At 38.6% G+C, this 20,082-nt stretch overlaps 1 protein-coding gene and 1 long non-coding RNA gene across 3 annotated transcripts in view; one reads left to right on the top strand and one right to left on the bottom strand.

The window, feature by feature from the left end:
• LOC144685860 (uncharacterized) overlaps window positions 1–2,949 on the bottom strand; it is a 105,801-nt gene extending 102,852 nt beyond the window's left edge. For both annotated transcript variants that reach the window (XR_013577797.1, XR_013577798.1), the window contains exon 1: window positions 1,844–2,949. This is a non-coding gene — a long non-coding RNA (uncharacterized LOC144685860). The remainder of the gene's footprint in view (window positions 1–1,843) is intronic.
• pfdn1 (prefoldin subunit 1) overlaps window positions 1–15,801 on the top strand; it is a 109,477-nt gene extending 93,676 nt beyond the window's left edge. The window contains exon 4 of the mRNA XM_078550817.1: window positions 14,929–15,801. Within this exon, the coding sequence (XP_078406943.1) occupies window positions 14,929–15,012 (84 nt within the window). The 3' untranslated portion in view covers window positions 15,013–15,801. The remainder of the gene's footprint in view (window positions 1–14,928) is intronic.
• Window positions 15,802–20,082: the final 4,281 nt, after the last annotated feature.

The raw sequence follows: 20,082 nt of genomic DNA, 5'->3' as shown, positions 1-20,082 counted from the left end.
AGACGATAAGTGTGCCTGGCCTATGTGGGTGGTGAGTGATCCCATGGATGGGATGAGGACAATGACGATGTGTGTGAAAGAGTGAATGGTGATGTCCCTTGCATTGGCAGTGAGTGAGGGCCCTGTAGATGTGTGATGGGTTTGTGAGTGTGCAAGTTGGGAGTGATGAAAAGAGCAACTTACCTTGGCGGAGCAGAGGAGATCATTCATCCTTTTGCGGCACAGGGTGGATGTCCTCCACTGCAGGGTGTTTGCGCTGCCAACTGCTGCCACCGCCTCCCACACCGGATTGGTGACTTTGCTGCCCATCCTGCGGCCAGAGTGGGAGTAGACCACATCCCGGCGGGCCTCCGTGGCATCCAGCAGCCGCTCGAGGGACCCGTCGTTGAAGCGGGGGGCTGCAGTCTTTTTTCCTTTGCTGGCCACGTCTCCCAGGCAGAGCTGGTGGTGATGAGCGTTTTGCTGGCAGCTACCTTTTAAAGATAGTGGCCAGCGTGATGCACAAGTGGGGCGATGGCGGGTGACCAATTGAGAGCCCGCTCGCCATGGAAACGGCGTGTTTCGTGGGAGTGAATAATGAGGCTGGCTCGGGATGATATGACATGAAAACCCACCATTTTCATCGGTGGATAGGACTCCATTTTACCCACCCGCTACCTCACTTAGTGCAATTCTGGGAGAATTCCGCTCTGTATCTATAAACTGAATCAAAATCCAGAAGGGCACTGTTAAACCTATTGGTGTTGGGATAATTGCAGAATGGAATCATTATGATTGGTACAAAGGAGGACCACCGCATTCAAAACTATTCATCTGCTATTTTTTCCCCTCTTTCAAAGAATAACCACTTCATCCCAATATTAGCAATGTAATCAGCTTAGGTTAATGGAGCAGCTTTAAAGAATAAACCTAATTTCACATGCTGTTGAACTCTGGAAATCACTTGAATTTTGCATCCTTGTTGGCCTACCTCCATAAACTGCCATTTTAGGAGTTGAAAATATGGCTGCTGGCCCTTCCTCAACATGATTGTTCTAACTGTCCCAGCTCCCTCCAGTTACCTTGCTGGCTGCAGGACCTTGTTGAAGAGCATGAGTTTTACTTTTTAACACTTTTTAAAGTCATTCATTATGCGTAAGCTCCTCTGTGAGCTGGCTATGAATAGGAGGGAATCAGCCGTGCCAGTTCAAGAATGATCTGGGAGGTGTCAGCTGTGGCTCAGTTCATAGCACCCTCGCCTTTGAATCAGAGGGTTGTGGGTTCATGTCCCACTCCCGGAAACCAAGAACTGTGATTGTACTTGAAAAGAGTTGCAATCTGTGACTGTTGATAACTCGAAAGAGTTTCAAGAATGATCTGGTTAGTGAGCAATGATCTTCCCCAAGTTAATTTGTGCCTCAGATCGGAGACTGAAGTGGAGTTTGGCCTGCTTGAAGTTCTGGTGCATTTGCTGAAATTTGAATATTTAGTATCCCCAGGTGTACTGAATTCAAGTCAGTATCCTTTTCCAATATTAAATGCAGAAGTGTGAACTTGCTGAAGTCTGAGCTTGACTAAAAAACCATTCATAAATGTGCTAACTTGGTGGTGGAATGCACTGTCTAAATTTTGAGCTTTTTTTTTACAATGATTGATATGTAGTTGATAGGCATGGTAAATCCTTGTTGGGTAGACAAACAGCACATCTATTTCTCATTTAACCACACGAGCAGCTGGTCTAAATTAGAGAACATCATCACAACTGCAGAGAGTTTTTAATCAGCTGAGCGTGGATCTATTGTACAGACTTGTCATTAACTGACAAATTATTGGGTTGCACAATATAAATACCATAGAATCTTACCTGTATATGAGAGTTTTTGCTTGTCTGGGGACAACTCATCAGAACAGTGTTCTCAGAGGCTTCAGCAGGAAATGAATTCCATTTATGGTTATAGGCTGGGCTAAAACTTCAGTGCCTGACTTTGTCACTAGTTAAGTTGCATCACTGAAGAATTGGGTGGGAACGTTAATTAGGAGTTAGATATGTGGAAAGAAGCTGAACACATTATATTGACAGTGACTGGGTTGGCTAATTTCCAGTTGACTGCAGCTGCTTGCCCTTTGACAAAGGTCAGCTGGATTGTTCTTTGATCTTCATTAGAACCAAGAAAGGTGCAGTTGTAGAAATTTCATCTGCCCAATAAGCAGTCTTCATTGCTTGAAATTATTAGAAGTCACAAAAATGATTATATTTTTTTAACAAAATAGCATTTTAATTTGAAATGGTAGCATTTCTTTCTGACTGACTTTAATATCATTGGAACAAAATATAATTTGATTCACTTAAATCAATTTGCAATTCTGATTTTGTGCTTCTACTTGAGAAGCAGATGAATCAAGTTTTACTATTTTTGTGCAGTTCACCAAATCTCACTAAAATACTTCTGAGATATGTCAGGGAATAAGTATTGTAAATAATGTATTGTCTTGTATTTCCACGGTTTGCATATTGTTAGAATTTTATATTTTCATACAATAAACAAAAAATATTTTTTTCCTAATTGTGACACACAAAAATTGCAGCAATTTTATAAAATTTAAATTTGTACGGTAGGGAGGAATGTTGAGTCTGCAAAGAGCTTGTGTGGGTATGAACATGAAAAAAAAATCAATTATAAGCAATTTGCATTTACATTCTTTTCTGTGGATGGATGTTGTGCATTGCTCATTCATGCATGCAGCTTGCATATTACAGTAAACAGAAAATCTTGGAGCTGAAAACATTTCTTGCAAGTTAGTTGGGATTTAAAATTTTGTTGGTCCATGATGATGGTACTAGTTGAGCCTGAATGAATTGAGATTGACTAGTTGCTACTGATCAGAATAGCTCTAAGTACAACTTTTCTCACTGAAAGCTCTGACCATTCTCAAATTTTACTTTTAACAGGGCTGTATCAATACTCCAATAATGGGAAACAGAAATAGGAAAATAATGATGGAAAATAAAAGTGATGAGTAATGTCAGGGAAACCTGGAACAAAGATAAAGAGCTGATTAATTGAATAATACAAGTTTAAGAATAAAAAGAATAATACAAGTCCTCTCCTCATTACAAGAATACGCTCCCTTTAATTCACTTCATCTGTAATGTCACTTCACAAGTCCTATTTACAAGCTCTGGCTTTACATAATAAATAGTTCTTGTAAGATTGTTGGCAGCATATTTTGTAAGAAATTGGCAGTCATCATGTTTCTTTTAGCATTGAAGTCCTTTGGAGTTGTCTATGCTGGCAGGCAGCAGAGCACTCATGGGTGCATTTATACCCATTTTATGTCAGTCATTTTTTCTGAAACTCTAGCGGTAATATTTCCATGTTTTATATATATAATCCTGAAATAAGTCTGCCCCCTACTGACACACATGAGATGGGCATGTACATCATCCAATTGATCTGGATTATTGCTAAAATCCTTTAAAATAATGAAAGGCTTCCAGGACTGAACATTCTTTCGTAAGAAAATTGAGCAAGAACATGATTATTATTTTTTAAATCTGAAGTGCAGGGTAATGTAGAACAAAAGCAGGTTTAATTGGATTAAATTGATTTAAATTGTGGATAAAACATAAATAAGAGCAGGAGTAGACCATTCAACCCCTCAACCTTGTTTTGCCATTCAATATGATCACGGTTGATTTTCTGCCTCAATTCTATTTTCTTACGTGCTTCTCAGATCCCTTGATTTCCTGAGAGACCAAATGTCTGTCCATCTCAACCTTGGATATACTCAGTGAAGGTATATCCAGTACCTTATGGGGTAGAGAATGCCAAAGCTTCACACCCCTTTGAGTGAAGAAATTTCTCCTCATCTCATACCTAAATGATTGACTCCTTTATCCTGAAACTGTGCCCCCATGTTCTTGATTTCACAGCCAGGGGAAGCAACCTTTGTGTCTACCCTGAATAGTTTATAGGTCCCCTAATAGTCGTAACATGGTAGGACAGAGTATGCAGGAAGAAATAAATGGGGCATGTAAGAAAGGTACAGCAATAATCACTTTAATCTACATGTAGATTGCGTGAATCAGATTGGAAAGGGTAGCCTCAAAAATGAATTCATAGAGTGTATTCGGAACAATTTCTTAGAACAGTATGTCCTAGAACCAACCGGGGATCACGTTATTCCAGACCTGGTAAAGAGCAATGAGACAGGATTAATCAATAATCTCATGGCAAAGAAGCCTTTAGGTGACAGCAATCATAACATGATAGAATTTTATGTTCAGTTTGAAGGGAAGAAGTTTGGTTTTAAGACTAATGTTTTAAACCTGAATGAAGTTAATTATGAGGATATGAAGGCAGAGGTGGCTAAAGTGAACTGGGAAACTAGGTTAAAAGCTAGGACCGTAGAGATGCAGTGGCAGACTTTTAAGGAGATATTTAATAACTCTCGGCAAAGATTTATCCCAGTGAGAAAGAAGGACTCTTTGAGAAGATGCATCATCCATGGCTGAATAAGAAAGTCAAGGATGGTATCAAATTGAAAGAAAAACTGTACAAATCTGCAAAGATTAGTGGTAAATCAGAAGATTGTTCAGATTTTAAGAACCAGCAAAGAATGACTTAAAAAAAAAAGAGGGAGAGAATAGAATATGACCAAAAGCTGGTTAGTAATATAAAACAGATAGTAAGAGTTTCCACAAGTATTTAAATAGGAAAAGAGTTTCTAAAGCTAATGTTGCTCCTCTAGAGAGAGTGTCGGGGAATTGATAATGGAAAACAAGGAAATGGAGGTGTCGAACAGGTATTTTGTGTCTGTTTTCACTGTAGAAGACTTAGAAAACCTCCCAAAGACACTTGAGAATCAAGAGGTGAACAGGAGGGAGGAACTTAAAACTACAGAAAAGGTGCTGGGAAAACTATTAGACCTAAAGGCTAACAAGTACCCAGGACCAGATTGCCTGCATCCTAGGGTCTTAAAAGCAGTGGCTGCAGAGATGGTAGATGCATTGGTTATAATCTTCTAAAATTTCTTAGATTCTGTAAGGGTCCAGTGGATTGGAGAATAGCTTTATTCAAGAAAGGAGGGAGACAGAAAGCAGGAAACTACAGGCCAGCTCACCTAACATCTGTCATAGGGAAATTGCTAAAATCCATTATTGAGGAGATTATAGCAAGATACTTAGAAAATCATAACGTGATCAGGCATGACAGAGATGAGGAGATTTATTTTCTCTGAGGGTCATTAGTAAGTGAAATTCTCTTCCCCAGAGAGCTGTGGAAGTTAGGTCATTGAATTTATTCAAGGCTGAGTTAGATAGATTTTTCATAGACAAGGGAGTTGAGGGTTATGGGAGGCAAACAGGAAAGTGGAGTTGATACCACAGCCAGATCAGCCATGATTTTATTGAATGGCAGAGCAGGCTCGAAGGGCCGAATGGTTCTTGCTTCTAAGCCCTATGGGCAGAAATTTTCACTCAGCAGGCGGGCGCATACCTGACCTACTCGAGTGTGAAATGATGCGCATTGACGTTGGCCAAGCGTGCCGATGTCAACGCGCAGTCGCACAATAGCTCAGTCAGTGGGCACAAGTCAGAGCCAGCAGTGCACCTGCCAACAATTAAAAGGCCTGTTAAGGCCATTAGGTTTTCAATTAACATAAACTTTTCGCTGCCCATCCAACCTAACAGTTGGTGGGCAGGCGAAAAGGCCAAGCAGCCTTTGCATTTTTTTGGAAACGAGGTTTCCAAAAGCAAATAAAAATAAAATAAAAACTTACATTTTTCATTAATAACAGTCATATGAGGGGACATGTTTTATTGCATTTTTATTTTCTTTATTATATTTTTTATATCTCCATCTCCCTGAGGCAGCTCCGTGCCTTAGGGAGATTATGCAGTGTTCACCTGCACGCATGTGCGAAGTTCGCACTTGGCTGGCTCACACTCTCCCCCCCGCTGGCACAAGCAGTGTGCCGTTCGCATTTCACACTGGGCGTGCCTTAATTGGCCTGCCAGCGTGAAATTGCGGGCGGTGGCCGGCTTCCTGGCCCCCGCCAAGCCCACCCACCAAGGGCAAAATATGTTTCTATGTCATATGTATCCTGTCAAGTTCCTTCAGAATCTTGTGTGAGAGCGTCTCTCACTCTTCAAAACTCTAGTGCGTATAGGACTAATTTATGCAGCCTCTTATCATAGGATAAGCCTCTCATCCCATGAACCAATCTAGCGAATTTTTGCGATACTGCCTCCAATGCAGGTATATCCATCTCTAGCTATTGAGACCAAAATGGTGCGTAGTACTCCTGGTGTGGTCTCACCAAAGCTGTATACAAATGTAGCAAGACTTTTTAATCTCGTACTCCAGTCCCCTTGTGATAAAGGCCAACATGTCACTTGCCTTCCAATTTCTTGCTGTACCTGCATGCTAATTTACAATGTTCCTTGTACAGGTGCACCCAATTCTCTCTGATCATCAAAATTTAGAAATTTATGCCTTTTAAAGATAAATCAGCTTTTCTGTTCTTACAACCGAAGTGAATAATCTCATACTTCCCCACATTATACTCATCTGACTCCTTATTGCCTTTCATTTAACCTGTCCATATCTTTTTTCAGCCTCTGTGTCTTCCTCACAGCTTACATTCCCAGCTACCTCTGAATTGTATAAAGTATAAAATTAACATCAACTATTTTTAGAGATCAGAGGAATAATTTTTCCAGTTATACATATGGAGAATAGATTCATCATTAATGACACATTGTTTTTATGTTTGAAAAAGAGTTGCATAAATACCTGGTTGAGCACAAGATTGAAGTCTATAAGGATAAAGATCAAATACTCTAGGTAGCACAATGCTTCCAGTCCTATTGGAATGATGTCATCTGTGGAGTGCAATGGTCATGGTTAAATAATATAGATTGCAGTGTCATATTGATGTCCTGCATGCTTGTTTATCTTGACCAGTTAGGGAGAAATTTCAAATTTGGAAATTTTATTATTGGGTATATTTTTTGAGGATAAATAAGTTGGGAGATTCCATGATGACGCAAGCTATACTTAGGTTATTTGAAGGAGCAAGATCAAGAATGGGTTTCCATGCTTCGTATGCTTTTGTAATAACTCCTGGATCTTGCATGATGTTTCTCATGGTTCTTATCATGCTCTGATTCATAATAGCAGGAGTGTTACGGCGGGTAAGAAAATAATGCATTATATGTAAAGTAAGCCAAAAGTCCATCAGGGAGTTGAGATTTTTGTTTACTTGGCGAGTTGTTATGATCTGGAATATGTTGCCTGAAATGTGGTGGAAGTGGATTCAGTAGTACTTTTCAGAAGGGAATTGGCTCTCTAATTAAAAGGGAAACATTGGCCGGTCTAAGAAGAGAGAGCGTTGGAGTGAGACTAATTGATAGCTCTTTCAGAGATCTTGCACAAGTTCGATCAGACAAATGGGCTCCTTTTGTGGTGGATAATTCTATGATTAATGTTGAATTCCTGTTACATTGATCATGGGGCAAAAAATAGATAAATTTGTATGGCAGGAGAATGGTATTTTATTTAAATCTTTGAATAATATTTTGCATCCCTCATTTTTGGCATAGCTGGATTTTATTAATTGTATTTTTTATTCAAGTTGATACTTGGTTTTGCATTGAAATCCTCTTTCCCTAATCTCTGGCTTTGTCATAGTTTTTCATTATAACTTTTCTGGAATCTGTCTACCTAACATTGGGTTGCACCAGTCTCTCTTTGCTGAATGTCTTTCTGTTGAGTTAATGGTGTTACAGAACCCAGAGAGTGCCTCCGAGGCAGGAAACTGAATTAATTGGCTGCGTGGGACTGTTTCAGAGCCAATTTTGTGTATGCATGGGCACAGCAAGGGGTATCATTAGCAGTAAGGTTATAATTCAGAGCTGAAAAATACAAGAAAAGTAAATGCATACAATTCAATTTATTTATAGTTCACTTTAAAATAAATAGATGCTGAATTACAAACATAAGTAAATGAATAATATGAAAAGATTGACTGGTGCAGCAACAATGTCTTGTCTACCCACCATCACCCTTGTCTGCTCTCCCTTCTGCCTACCAGCCGCACAATCTCCTTGGAGAGGCAAAGAAACCTTGGGGGTGGGGGCGGATGGCGGTAAGGAAAGTTCAATTCTGAAGAGTTATTGAATGGTCTACTAACATTCAACTGATAGTGCTGTTCAACACACTGCAGACTTTACTGTGTGTAGTTTATAGAATAATAATTGAGTGTAAATGCAACTTCCTTCTCTCAATCAAATTTGATCTTCGTTCCTTAGGTCTTTCCTGTAAATAATTGTTTACAGATAATAAACACCTTCTTAAAATGCCAGTCAATTCAGTCGCTACTATTTCAGTTGAATGCATATGGAAATCATTGTAATATTTTAGAAAATTATTTTAATTTTAAAAGTGTTGGCCTGATTATGTGTGCTGTGCAGTAAGAACCTGAGCACTTGTCATTTTTTATATATGAATCAGAATTATACATTCGTGTGATACCGGGAGTAAATTTTATGGGAATAAATTCGATGGGAGTAAGTTTTTTTATTCTTTCACAGGATGTTGGTGTCACTGGCTTGGCCAGCATTATTTCTCATCCCTAATTGACTTTGAGAAGTTGGTGGTGAACTGCTGTAGTCTATGTGGTGTAGGGTACCCACCTTGCTGTTAAGGAGTGTTACGATCCCAGCTGATGTTAATACTGGGCAAGTCAGATCCCAGAGTGAAACCTGGCTTGATAGATCCTAATGTTTTTTTAGTAACCATGGAGGAAAGTTACTGAACAAATTCACAGGACTCTGCTGATGAACTTTTAACACATAGAATAAAATATTTATTAAACAAGAAAAGTAAACTATATTACACTAGACAAAAAGGTTGGAAAGATCTCAATACAAACACAAGAAGGTGCTTCAAATTTATACTATTCCTTTACCCCAGTAATATCTTTACAGACACATAAACCAGTGAAGAGTTAACCACCAGCTTGACACACAAAGGCTTCTCGCTTGGGATGACACAGTTGCAAACGGTTTTCTTCTGGTGAATTCCTGAGCATTCACTTGATGCTTTTCACCCAACCTGAATCTCTCCCTGAGACACCCAAAACCACACTCTAAACTCAGTTTCCCAGTAGCATCTCTGCTAAACTGATCCCTTTACTGAGTTCTAATAACTGACTACTCCGTCAATTACTAGCTCAATAGCCTTGTAATGTTTTCTTCTCAGAGAGCTGAAAATACCTGTCTTCACTCACTGACACATGCTGAAGTCTCTCTTCTCTTTTCTGTGTCTGTGTCATTTGACTACTGTCACTGGACAACAGTAAAGTTTATTTCTACTTAATGTTTTTATTTTCTCCAGAATATCTAAACTCTAAACCCATCTCTTTAACTTTAGGGATTGTAAAACCTTATTAAAAATGTACACATACAAACAAACCTGAAAGACCTGACCTTTCAGTCAGGAATCTATTCAGCCACTCAGGCACCAAGACTTAGAAACAACTAAAAATGAAACTGAAACCATTTTACCTTTAACACACAAATATATATCTTCAATTTAAAAATTATACTTTATTCACAACGCTTTCCTGCAGAAAAAAAAGGAAAAGGCATATTTAAGAGGCGTTTTTATTTTCTATCAAACAATCCGCTCTTATCACTATATACAGATCTTACCCTAGTAGTAACAGTGTATTTACATCAAATATACAAGAATACGTGACTTTTTAATAAATGTTATATTTTGCATAAATCTCTATGATGCCAACACCTATGTTCCTCCACATTTAAGCTCATGAGAAAGCATCTGCTAAGCTATTGTCTCTTCTTGCTGCATGAATAATTTTTAAATTATATGGGTTGTAGCTTTAAACTCCAACGAAATGGTCTCAGGTTCCTGGTGTATGAAACTTTGCAAAAAAGCTTAAAGGATTATGGCCCGTATAAACAACAGTCTCTGCAGAGTTGTTAGACATGCAAATTTCAAAATGTTATAGAGCCAGCACCAAACTCAAAGTCTCTTTTTCCACAGTTGAATACTTTTGTTGGCAAGAATTCAGCTTCCGAGAAGAGTAACTGACTGGCCATTCGAACCCCATCTCATCCTCCTGTAATAAAACTGCACCAACACCTACGTCACTGGCGTCAACAGCCAGTTTAAATGGCTTAGCATAATTTGGTACTGCTAAAACTGGTGCGGTAGTCAGTACAGCTTTCAAGCTGTCAAAGGCACTTTGACGCTCTTTTGTACACTCAAATTTCTTGCCTTTCTTTAATCAGCTGGCCAGGGGAGCCACTACAGGACCTGGTGAACTAGTGCCCAGTCCTCATCTGCTGGTATTTGAAGTGGTCTCCATTTCCTCGTTAACACTTTGTCTTTTAAATGTTAACACTCAGGTATTGGTTCTGACTCAATCTCGAGTGGGCTGTTTGATACAGCTCTCTAAACTCAGGATCAATCGGTTGCATTTCTACTAAAGAAGATGGACTAAACCTGTCAGCCTCATTTTCTTTACCTTCCTCCTTTGTGCTCAGGTTTTCAAAAATAGTGTCAGATAACTGAATTTCTCCTTCATCTCCCTTTTTCATTGACTTTTCCTCTGCCTGTATAATTTTATGGGCCTGAGATCGAGTCACTACACAATCAGAAAACAATTCAGGATGTTCCTCCTGTAGCATTTCAGTTTCTTTCACTTACATTGGTTGTTCCAACACCCTCGGTGAGACTAATATCTTTGAGCTAGCCAGGTCATTCCCCAAGATTAATTCAATTCCTGCTATTGGCATTTTATGCACTATTGCAACTGTAACCTCTCCATTTACTAAATCACCCTTTAATCTAACTCTGTATAATGGAACTGGTTTGTAACATCCGTGGATGTCTCCAGTTAATATTTTTTCCTTCATTAACCCTACTGAAAGACAAATTGTATCATCAGCCAGCATCAGTGACTGACTTGCTCCAGTGCCTCTCATTATCTTTATTGGTTTACCTCCTTGATTAGGAGAATAAGGGAATATCTCTCCTCGAAAACAAAATCTTCAAACCCTTCTGTAGTTTGTTTTTCCGAATTCACTTGACTAGTCTGAGGAATTAACTCTATCTCCTTGGTAGATTCTGAGACTTCGCTTGATACTTGCACTATGGCTACTGTTTTGTCACTTGTGTTCTTTCCTAAGTTAGTTTTTCCTAAAAGTTCTTTAGGCATACATTTACTGCAATAGGTCTCCCAATTAATTTTCAACAATTAACTGTAGTATGTCCAGTTTTATTGCAATGGAAGCATACTATTTTCTTCTCATCACTTTTAGTTTCTAGCCTATTTCCTTTATTATTTTGGTGTCCTTCTGTCTGTTCCCTAGAACTAGTACCTTTTCCATCACCCTTTTTCCTCCAATTTCCCAGTTGATTCCCATATGACCATTTCCCCAAATGTAACTGTCTGTATGAGATATCATATGTATTCGCCTAAACTGCTGCTTCTCGGATCTTTGATACTTGATGCTCATCTAAATAAGTCTTAATGGTTACAGGAATGCTATTTTGGAATTCTTCCATAATCATAATCTCCCTCAAGTTCTCAAATGTTTTTTTTTCTCATTTCAGTGATCGAAAGCACTGATCCTACAGCATTTCTTTCTCTCTTGCAAATTCAACAAATGCCTGATTAGGCTTTACCTTACGGTCCTAAACTTTAATCGATAAGCTTCAGGGATAAGTTCATAAGCATTGAGCATAGCCCTTTTAACCACTTCATAGTCTGCAGATTGCTCTTCTGACAGACTAGTGTACACATTCATAGCTGTACCAAACAGGACACTTTGTAACATTAAGGTTCAAGCATCCTTTGGGCAATTCAACTTCACAGCTATCTTTTCAAATGAGGTGAAATATTTTTCAGCTCCATTCTCTGGAAATTTAGGCACTAAATGAAAATTTTTAGTTAAATCAAAATTCTCAGTGGAATCAAACTCATCCTCTGAACCGCTATCTCTCCTTTCTTTCTTTAATCTAAGCTCTTCATTAGACGATTCATACTATCTGATTCCTTTCTTTCTTTGCAACTTTCTTTCCCTTTCCTTATCTTTCTCTTCACTCGCTAACTTCCCTCTCTGGAGTTCAATTATAAGTTTTTTCATTTCTATTTCTTTCGCTCTTTCCAATTCTAATGTTTTCATTCTTTCCCTTTTTTTCTTTTTCTTTCTCCTTTTTTTCTAATTCAAGTATTTACATCTTTTCTTTTTCAAGTTCGAGCTTCTACTTTTCTTTATGTCTTTCTATCTCAAGCTACTTCATTGGAACTGAATTTTAGCTAACTCCCTCCACCCCTAGAAAAGTCTTAACAAAAGCCATTTTTGAGTTCAAACTAGTGTAATATACTTCACAGCAAATCCTGTTCCTATGCCCAGCACCTCCACGTACTCGTTTCTTTAAGAATTCACAGATCCCACAAATTCAAGGATTTTGATCCCGCAAGAGCCCCCCACTTTGTTATGATCCTAGCTGATGTTAATACTGGACATGTCAGATCCCAGAGCGAAGCCTGGCATGATAGATCCTAACTTTTTTTTAAGAAACCACGGAGGAAAGTTACTGAACAAATTCACAGGAGTCTGCTGATGAACTTTTAACACAAAATAAAATATTTATTAAAAAATAAAAATGAACTATGTTATACCAGACAAAAAGATTGGGAAGCTCTCAATACAAATACCGGACGACACTTCAAATTCACACTATTCCTTTAACCCAGCAATATCTTTACCGACAGATAAACCAGTGAAGAGTTACCACTAGCTTGACACACAAAGGCTTATCACCTGGTACTGGCACAGTCACAAATGGGTTTCTTCTGGTGAAATGCCTGAGCATTCACTTGATGCTTTTCACCAAACTCATATCTCTCCCTGAGACACCCAAAACCACACTCTAAACTCAGTCTCCCAGTAGCACCTTTGCTAAACTGATCCCTTTACTGAGTTCTATAACCGACTATTCAGTTAACTACTGTTCCAATAGTCTAGTAATGTTTTCTTCTCAGAGAGCTGAAAATCCCTGCCTTTATTCTCTGGCACACATTAAACTTTTCTGTCTTTTCTCTGTGTCTGCGTCACTTGACCACTGTCATTAAGCAGATTCCTTTCAGCCAGGAATCTATTCAGACTCCCAGTCACCAAGACTCAGGAACAACCTAAAATGAAACTGAAACCATTTTACATCTCTTATTGTACAAATATATATATATATTTTTTTCAAATCTAAAATTATGCATTGTTCATAACAGTAGTTCCAGGATTTTGACCCAGTGACAGTGAAGGACCGGCAATTTAGTTCCAAGTCAGGATGGTGTGTGGCTTGGAGAGAAACTTGGCGGTAGCGTTCCCTTGCATCTGCTGCCTTTGTTATTCTAGGTGGAAAATCAGGCCAGAGGTTTTTATTTAATATTTATTTTAACAATTGAATTGGTGGGATTTGAACTATATCTCTGAATCATTAATTCAGGCCTTTGTATTACTAGCCCAGTTACATAACCACTATGCTATTGTTCCTAATATTCTATGGGAGTAAATCTAATTGGAGTAAGTTACATGGAAGGAGTTTGCCACCTTTTGTGCTTGATTTCGAATTTTATCCAGATCCACTATGAAACTATCTGGAGTTAAAAATATACAATTAATTGCACCACTCTTTATGAAGGCTTATTAAAAAATTCAGAGGAATGGCAGCTATTTTCCACAGCATTATTGACAGTGTCTATAGTTGAATCTATTATTCAAACTTTTGTGATGATGGCCATATTAGAGAACCAGGTTACTGCCCCATAGGGACAATGGCTTGAGGCTCAGTTACTCCTCCACTGAGTTTATGATCTACACTGTCCCATAAAGATGCTAAGTTTAGAAACTCCTTGTTGTAGCTCACTCAGAAGGTATTACTGAAGGCCATATGCACTTGTCTTTGGTTGTACATGGCTTTTTGAAATGAAGGGAAAAATAGGAGTTTATAGCCTTCCAAAAAAAGTGGAAGAGCAAAGCCACATTTTACTAAGTCTAGCTTATATAAGTGTAAGGAACAATTGCTTCTCCAGTGCCCATGAAGATTTTCAGATCTGTACAGTGTCAGGAGAGTCCTGTGGGTGGATAGTTTTCACTGTATGGTTAATAATAAATCTATTTCTGGAATATTGGATTTTGGAATTTTCCAGCACTGGTGAACTGCTAAGTGAACAAAACAGGAATTGGGCGTGCAGCATAACATCAAAATTGAGCTGATGGAGACTGAAAAAACAACATAGGTGTTTAGATAACATGAGAAATGTTACATGAATTAACAAGATAAAACAATAAGTATACACTTACATAGAAAAATATAACATTACACAAGATAATATTGTATATTCTGGCTGCCATTTTTGGAAAATCAAAGGAAAACCCAAAACATGTTTTGTGCTTTTCTGTTATGGTGCTTATATATTAATCATGATTAGAAAGGTATGTACCACAGGTAAATTATTCAATCAGAATGTCCATTAACAAAACTCCAATTTGTTTGCATGGATAGAATGAAGTCTGATGCTAACATTTAAAAAAAGAAACTAACCTCTTCTGACTAGTAATTTGTTAAATATCCTGTGGTTACAGAATTATTAATATTTGAGCTAGCTCTATTTGCACTTCAGCAGTCAATGAAATACCTGTTGTCTGTCAGTCTGTGTCAAATGGCAACTGGTTTTACCCTGTATGTTCAGGAGTGGACCCGAGGGCTTGTTACTGTTCATTGATAATTAAATTGCCAAAAGAGTTGGCAATTAATGTAGTTTCTTGAAAAAACATTAATAGGAAAGGTTAAATCAGGATATTGTAAATCAAACTAATTGTGTATGTATTGTATCTTTTTTCTTTGACAGCAACGAAAATCCTATTTGGAACGCAGTGTGAAAGATGCAGAAGACAACATTAGAGAAATGCTAATGGCCAGAAGAGGACAATAACAGCTGCTAGGAATTGGGTTTCAAAATTAAACAGAAGCCACTTTTATATTGGTGCTCATTAGGTTGGATTCTTGGAGACTGGTGTCCATGAGCCAGCTCCCAGCATTAACGTGAAGTCTGTCATCCTTCTCCAGTGATACACTTGTATACCCAGTTTTTTTTGAGGGTCTATGATCCTGCTGCCAGGTGAAAGGAGTTGCATCCAGTAGTGTAACTGGCAGGAAGTGACTCTTGGATAACAATCTTCTAGAATCCAACTAAAATATAGGTTAATATAAAAGCAACTGAAATGGTACAACTTACCTGTACAACTGATCATTTTGCTTCCAAGAGCGCATTGTTCCTGTGATCTGTGTAGAACATGACTGCCTTGATCTCCAAATCCCGCTACACTTTTATTACCATATTTTCTTTGTTCAGTTACTTGTTATCTTCATCAAAAAAGCAAAACTATTTTTTTAATGTGGTAAATGTAAGCAGCCCCACTTCATTTTATGAGAGTTACTTTAACACTGAATTTTTGGTAGTCTGTGTTGTTTAGAAAGCAGACCTGTGTTTTCTGTGTGTTGGTTTCCTAAAGTATGTACAATAGGTAAACTGATACTGAGACAGGTTTATAATACACCACCACTGCTTCCATAATTCTGGCATCTGTTTTCATGTTGGAATGTAAGATTATATAAATGTGCATTTGTGAATATGAGATGTCTTGCTCTGAAACAGTCTCATTATTTGTTTTGCATATTGAGAAGAATCTGGTGAGATGAAAATAAAACATCATAATATAAAGTGGTGTCCTAATCTCCAATATTTTAAAGTCTTGGATTATACACATTTTAGTGTATTATGAACACATGCTGTCTTCCTCAAATCACTAAGATGGTTTTGGCTATGTCGTTATTGTGGCCGGTGAAGCCATCTGAATGTTGCAGTAAAGTACAAAAAGTACTTTAGCAAAATTTGTCCCAGTGTTTTTCAGTCATGTGAATTTACCCTATACCAATCACAGGGTGCCCCCGCTAGTGGTTAGATAGAACATGTAAAACTTGAACTCTCGACCTGTTGTGTTTAGTGTTATCCTGCAGAAGTACTAAAACATCAAGACACTAAAGTTGTGAAACATTTGTGGTACATTTACTTATGAGATTCAAATAGCTTTTGAATGAGACTTAGTGTATTTGAAACTGACTTCGAGTAGGTAATCCGATGTTGTGGAAAGTCCCTCACAAATTAACTCTGATTCCTGAGTTGTGGAATGTTAGAAACTAATATTACCATTATAGGATGTAAATAATACTACATTTCACTGACATGAATATATTTTGGAAATGTACAGGCTTTTCCCATTTTGAACATGTTTTAGACTGTAGTTTGCTCCATTAATCTCTTTCAGGTTTTAAAGAGGAGCTTAACTTTTGTTTATTTCAGATTGAAATAGTTGACTTTGGAGTTAATCCTCAACCAACTGTCTGACATATGTGGTTGACAAATCTACTGTTTAACATTATGCCTGTAAAATGACTCTGTAATATTCAACAATGATAGTTATCATTATACTTGGTAAATGGCACTGTGTACCTTGACAGTGATGTCAGGGCTACTTGGAGTGTAGCTTTGCATTTTATTATTTATTGGGATGTGAACATCACTGGCAAGGCCAGCATTTATTGCCTGCTCCAAGTTGCCCTGAGAAGGTGATAGTGGCTGCTTTTTGCTTGTTTGGTGACTTCAGAGGTCAGTAAAGAGTCAGCCACATTGGTATGGGAGGGGAGTCATACATAGGCTAAACTGGGTAATAGTGAACCTGTTGGGTTTTTTCGACAATCCAACAGGTTCATGGCCACTTTTTATTTCCAAAATATAAATTCTCAAATGCTGTGGCTGGATTACTGAACCTACACCGTGCCAAATATTGAGATCTGCAAGCTCAGGAGTAAGATAAATACAAATAAAACTGTAGGTGAATCTAACACTGTGAAAATGGACCCACTGTTCAAATTGCATTTGCATCTGGGGAGATATAGACATGGAACTGATGGACATCATGCACTTGTATTAAAAGGTCAACTCAATAACAATTTTTAAGAATTCTTTCATGGGATTTGGGCATCACTAGCTAGACCAGCATTTATTGCCCATCTCTAACTGCCCCTGAGGAGATGGTGGTGAGCCTTGAACAGCTGCAGTCCATGTGGTGTAGGTACACCCACAGTGCTGTTAGGGAGTTTTCAGGGTTTTGACTCCGCGACAGTGAAGGAACAGCAATATAGTTCCAAGTCAGGATGGTATGTGGCTTGCAGGTGGTGGTCTTCCCATGCATCTGCTGCCTTTGTCCTTCTAAGTGGTAGAGGTCCCGGGTTTCGAAAGTGCTGGCGCAGGAGCCTTGGTGAGTTGCTACAGTACGTTTTTTATATTATTTGCTCATGGGATGTGTGCGTTGCTGGCTAGGCCAGTGTTTATTGCTGATCCTTAATTGCCCTTGAGAAGATGGTGGTGTGTTGCCACCTTGAACTGCTGAAGTCCATGTGTTGTAAGGACACCCACAGTGCCATTAGAAAGGGAGTTCCAGGATTTTGACTCACTGACAGTGAAAGAACGGCAATATAGTTTCAAGTCAGGATCGTGTATGACTTGGAGGGGAACTTGCAGGTGGTGGTGTTCCCATGCAGCTGCTGCCCTTGTCCGTCGAGGTGGTAGATGTCGCGGGTTTGGAAGATGCTGGCGAAGGAGCCTTGGTGAGTTGCTGCAGTGCATCTTGTAGATGGTGCACTCTGCTACCTCTGTGCATTGATAGTGGAGGGAGTGGACGTTTATTGTGGTGGATGGGGTGCCAATCAAGGGGGCTGCTTTGTCCTGGACGATTTCAAGCTTCCTGAGTTGTTGGAGCTGCACTAATCCTGATTTGTGCCTTGGCTTTGGAAGGGCTTTGGGAATTCATGAAGTGAGTTACTTGCCACAGAATTCTCAGTCTCTGATCTGCTCTTAAAGCCACAGTATTTATATGGCTAGTCCAGTTCAGTTTCTGGTCAATGGTAACCTGCAGGCTGTTGATAATCAGGGATTCAGTGATGGTAATGCCATTGAGTGTCAAGGAAGATGGTTGGATTCTCTCTTGTTGGAGTAGGTCATTGCCTGGCATTTGTGTGGCATGAATGTTACTTACCACTTAGCAACCTAATGTTGTCCAGGTCTTACTGCATATGGGCACTGACTGTTTCAGTATCTGAGAAGTCATGAATAGTAGTGAACAATGTGCAATCATCAGCAAATATCCCCACATCCTTATAATGGAAGGAAGGTCATTGATGAAGCAGATGAAGAAGGTTGGGCCTAGGACACTACCCTGAGGAACTCTTGCAGTGATGCCCTGGGACATCAACAACCTCCAACAACCACAACCATCTTCCCTTGTGCTAGGTATGACTCCAACCATTGGAAAGTTCCCCCCCTACCCTTGATTTCCATTGATCCCAGTTTTGCTAGGGCTCCTTTATGCCAAACTTGATCAAATGCTGCCTTGATGTCAAGGACAGTAACTCTCGCCTCACCACATGCTTGAAGGTTGGTTATCGAATAAAAGACTAAACTTACTTTTAAGAAATAGAAATGTTTTTAATAATTAAAAAGGATTTTATACTTAAACCATGTTCCTGAGCCCAAACTATAGAAAGTTTAAACCAAAGACTCTGTGCAGTCATGATGCCAGTGTTACCCATTACCCAAATATATTTCAACTGAAGTATTTAAATTAATATTAAGTACAGATGGAGGAGACACAATTTCATTGGCTCCAAGGCTTAAGAGCCTTTTGAAAACAAGCAATTTCTTTCCTATGAAGCAAAGTTTCACCACATGTTACAAGGTGAAGAACTTGGAAAAAGACTCGGAGTAACTGCCATTGTGGATGCATTTGACCTTTGGGACATCTCAGAAATATTCAGATGGTAAATGGAGGTTAAACAATACTTCAGAGTATATTTTATATATTTCATTACATACTGTAAAACAATTTTGAGTATTTCTGAGAGATGTGATGAGGTTTTATACAAATGCAAATCCTATCTCTTTTACAGTCTTTAAAATAGGGATCATTGGAAAACGAGAGAGCACTTTAATGTTTCCCAGTGGACGTGTCTCCAAATTTTAAAAAGATGTGAAGAAATACATTTGTTTTTCAGTCTCAGCTAAGATGTAATTCATATTGCTTCACCACCATCTTCTCGAGGGCAATTTGGGATGGACAATAAAGTGCTGACCTTGCCTGTGATGCCAATATCCTGTGACTGAACGAGAAAAGTTAACACCAGTTGAGGAGCCATCTGTCCCCTCAGATGGACGTATATAGATCCCACAGCAATATTCAAAGAAGGGTCTAGTTTCTTGGCGATTGTTGATCCCTCAACCAACATTTTTTAAAAACAAATGAAACTACCTTTTATATCATTCCAGTTTGTCGGACCTTGTGATTCTTAAATTAGCTGTCACATTTCCCTACATTACAACCGTGACCACACTTCAAAAGTATTTTAATGGCTGTGAAGTGCTTTTGGACATCCTGAGGCCATGAAATGCACTATGTAAATGCAGTTAATAACCCACATTTAATAAAGCTTTGATGCAATTTTTTTGTGATGAATACAAGTTTGTTGGAAAGAAAAGCTAATTTATCAGATCAAATGATTCAATCTCCTGAAATGCATTTTAAAGTGAGTGCAGCATTAAGCATGTAGATTGATTATCAAATGTAAGTTTTCTTGTTGGAAATTTGGATGCTCTGGATCAGAAACTGATGAACGCAACTTTAAAGTAATTGTTAGGTCAATTGCTAGGAAAATATAATGCTCAAACATTCATTTCTGAGCAAACCAGAAAAATGTCTTAAACATTTATGACTACTTACCTGAGTAGTAATTTTTGCAAGTACATAGTAATCAATTACATCAGAGTCAGCCAGAACAAGATCATTATCACAGATTCATCTTATTAAACTTTGAACTTTTGAGCAAAATGGACTAAAATGGAGGTTCCATTGGGACCAAGGCAGGTGGACAGTTGTAAGAGGTTTGCAGT

The sequence above is a fragment of the Cetorhinus maximus genome, chromosome 10 (assembly GCF_964194155.1).
Source record: "Cetorhinus maximus chromosome 10, sCetMax3.hap1.1, whole genome shotgun sequence".
NCBI lineage: Eukaryota > Metazoa > Chordata > Chondrichthyes > Lamniformes > Cetorhinidae > Cetorhinus > Cetorhinus maximus.
Note: the sequence above shows the minus strand (reverse complement) of the source record. Positions and strands in the feature narration are given on the sequence as shown.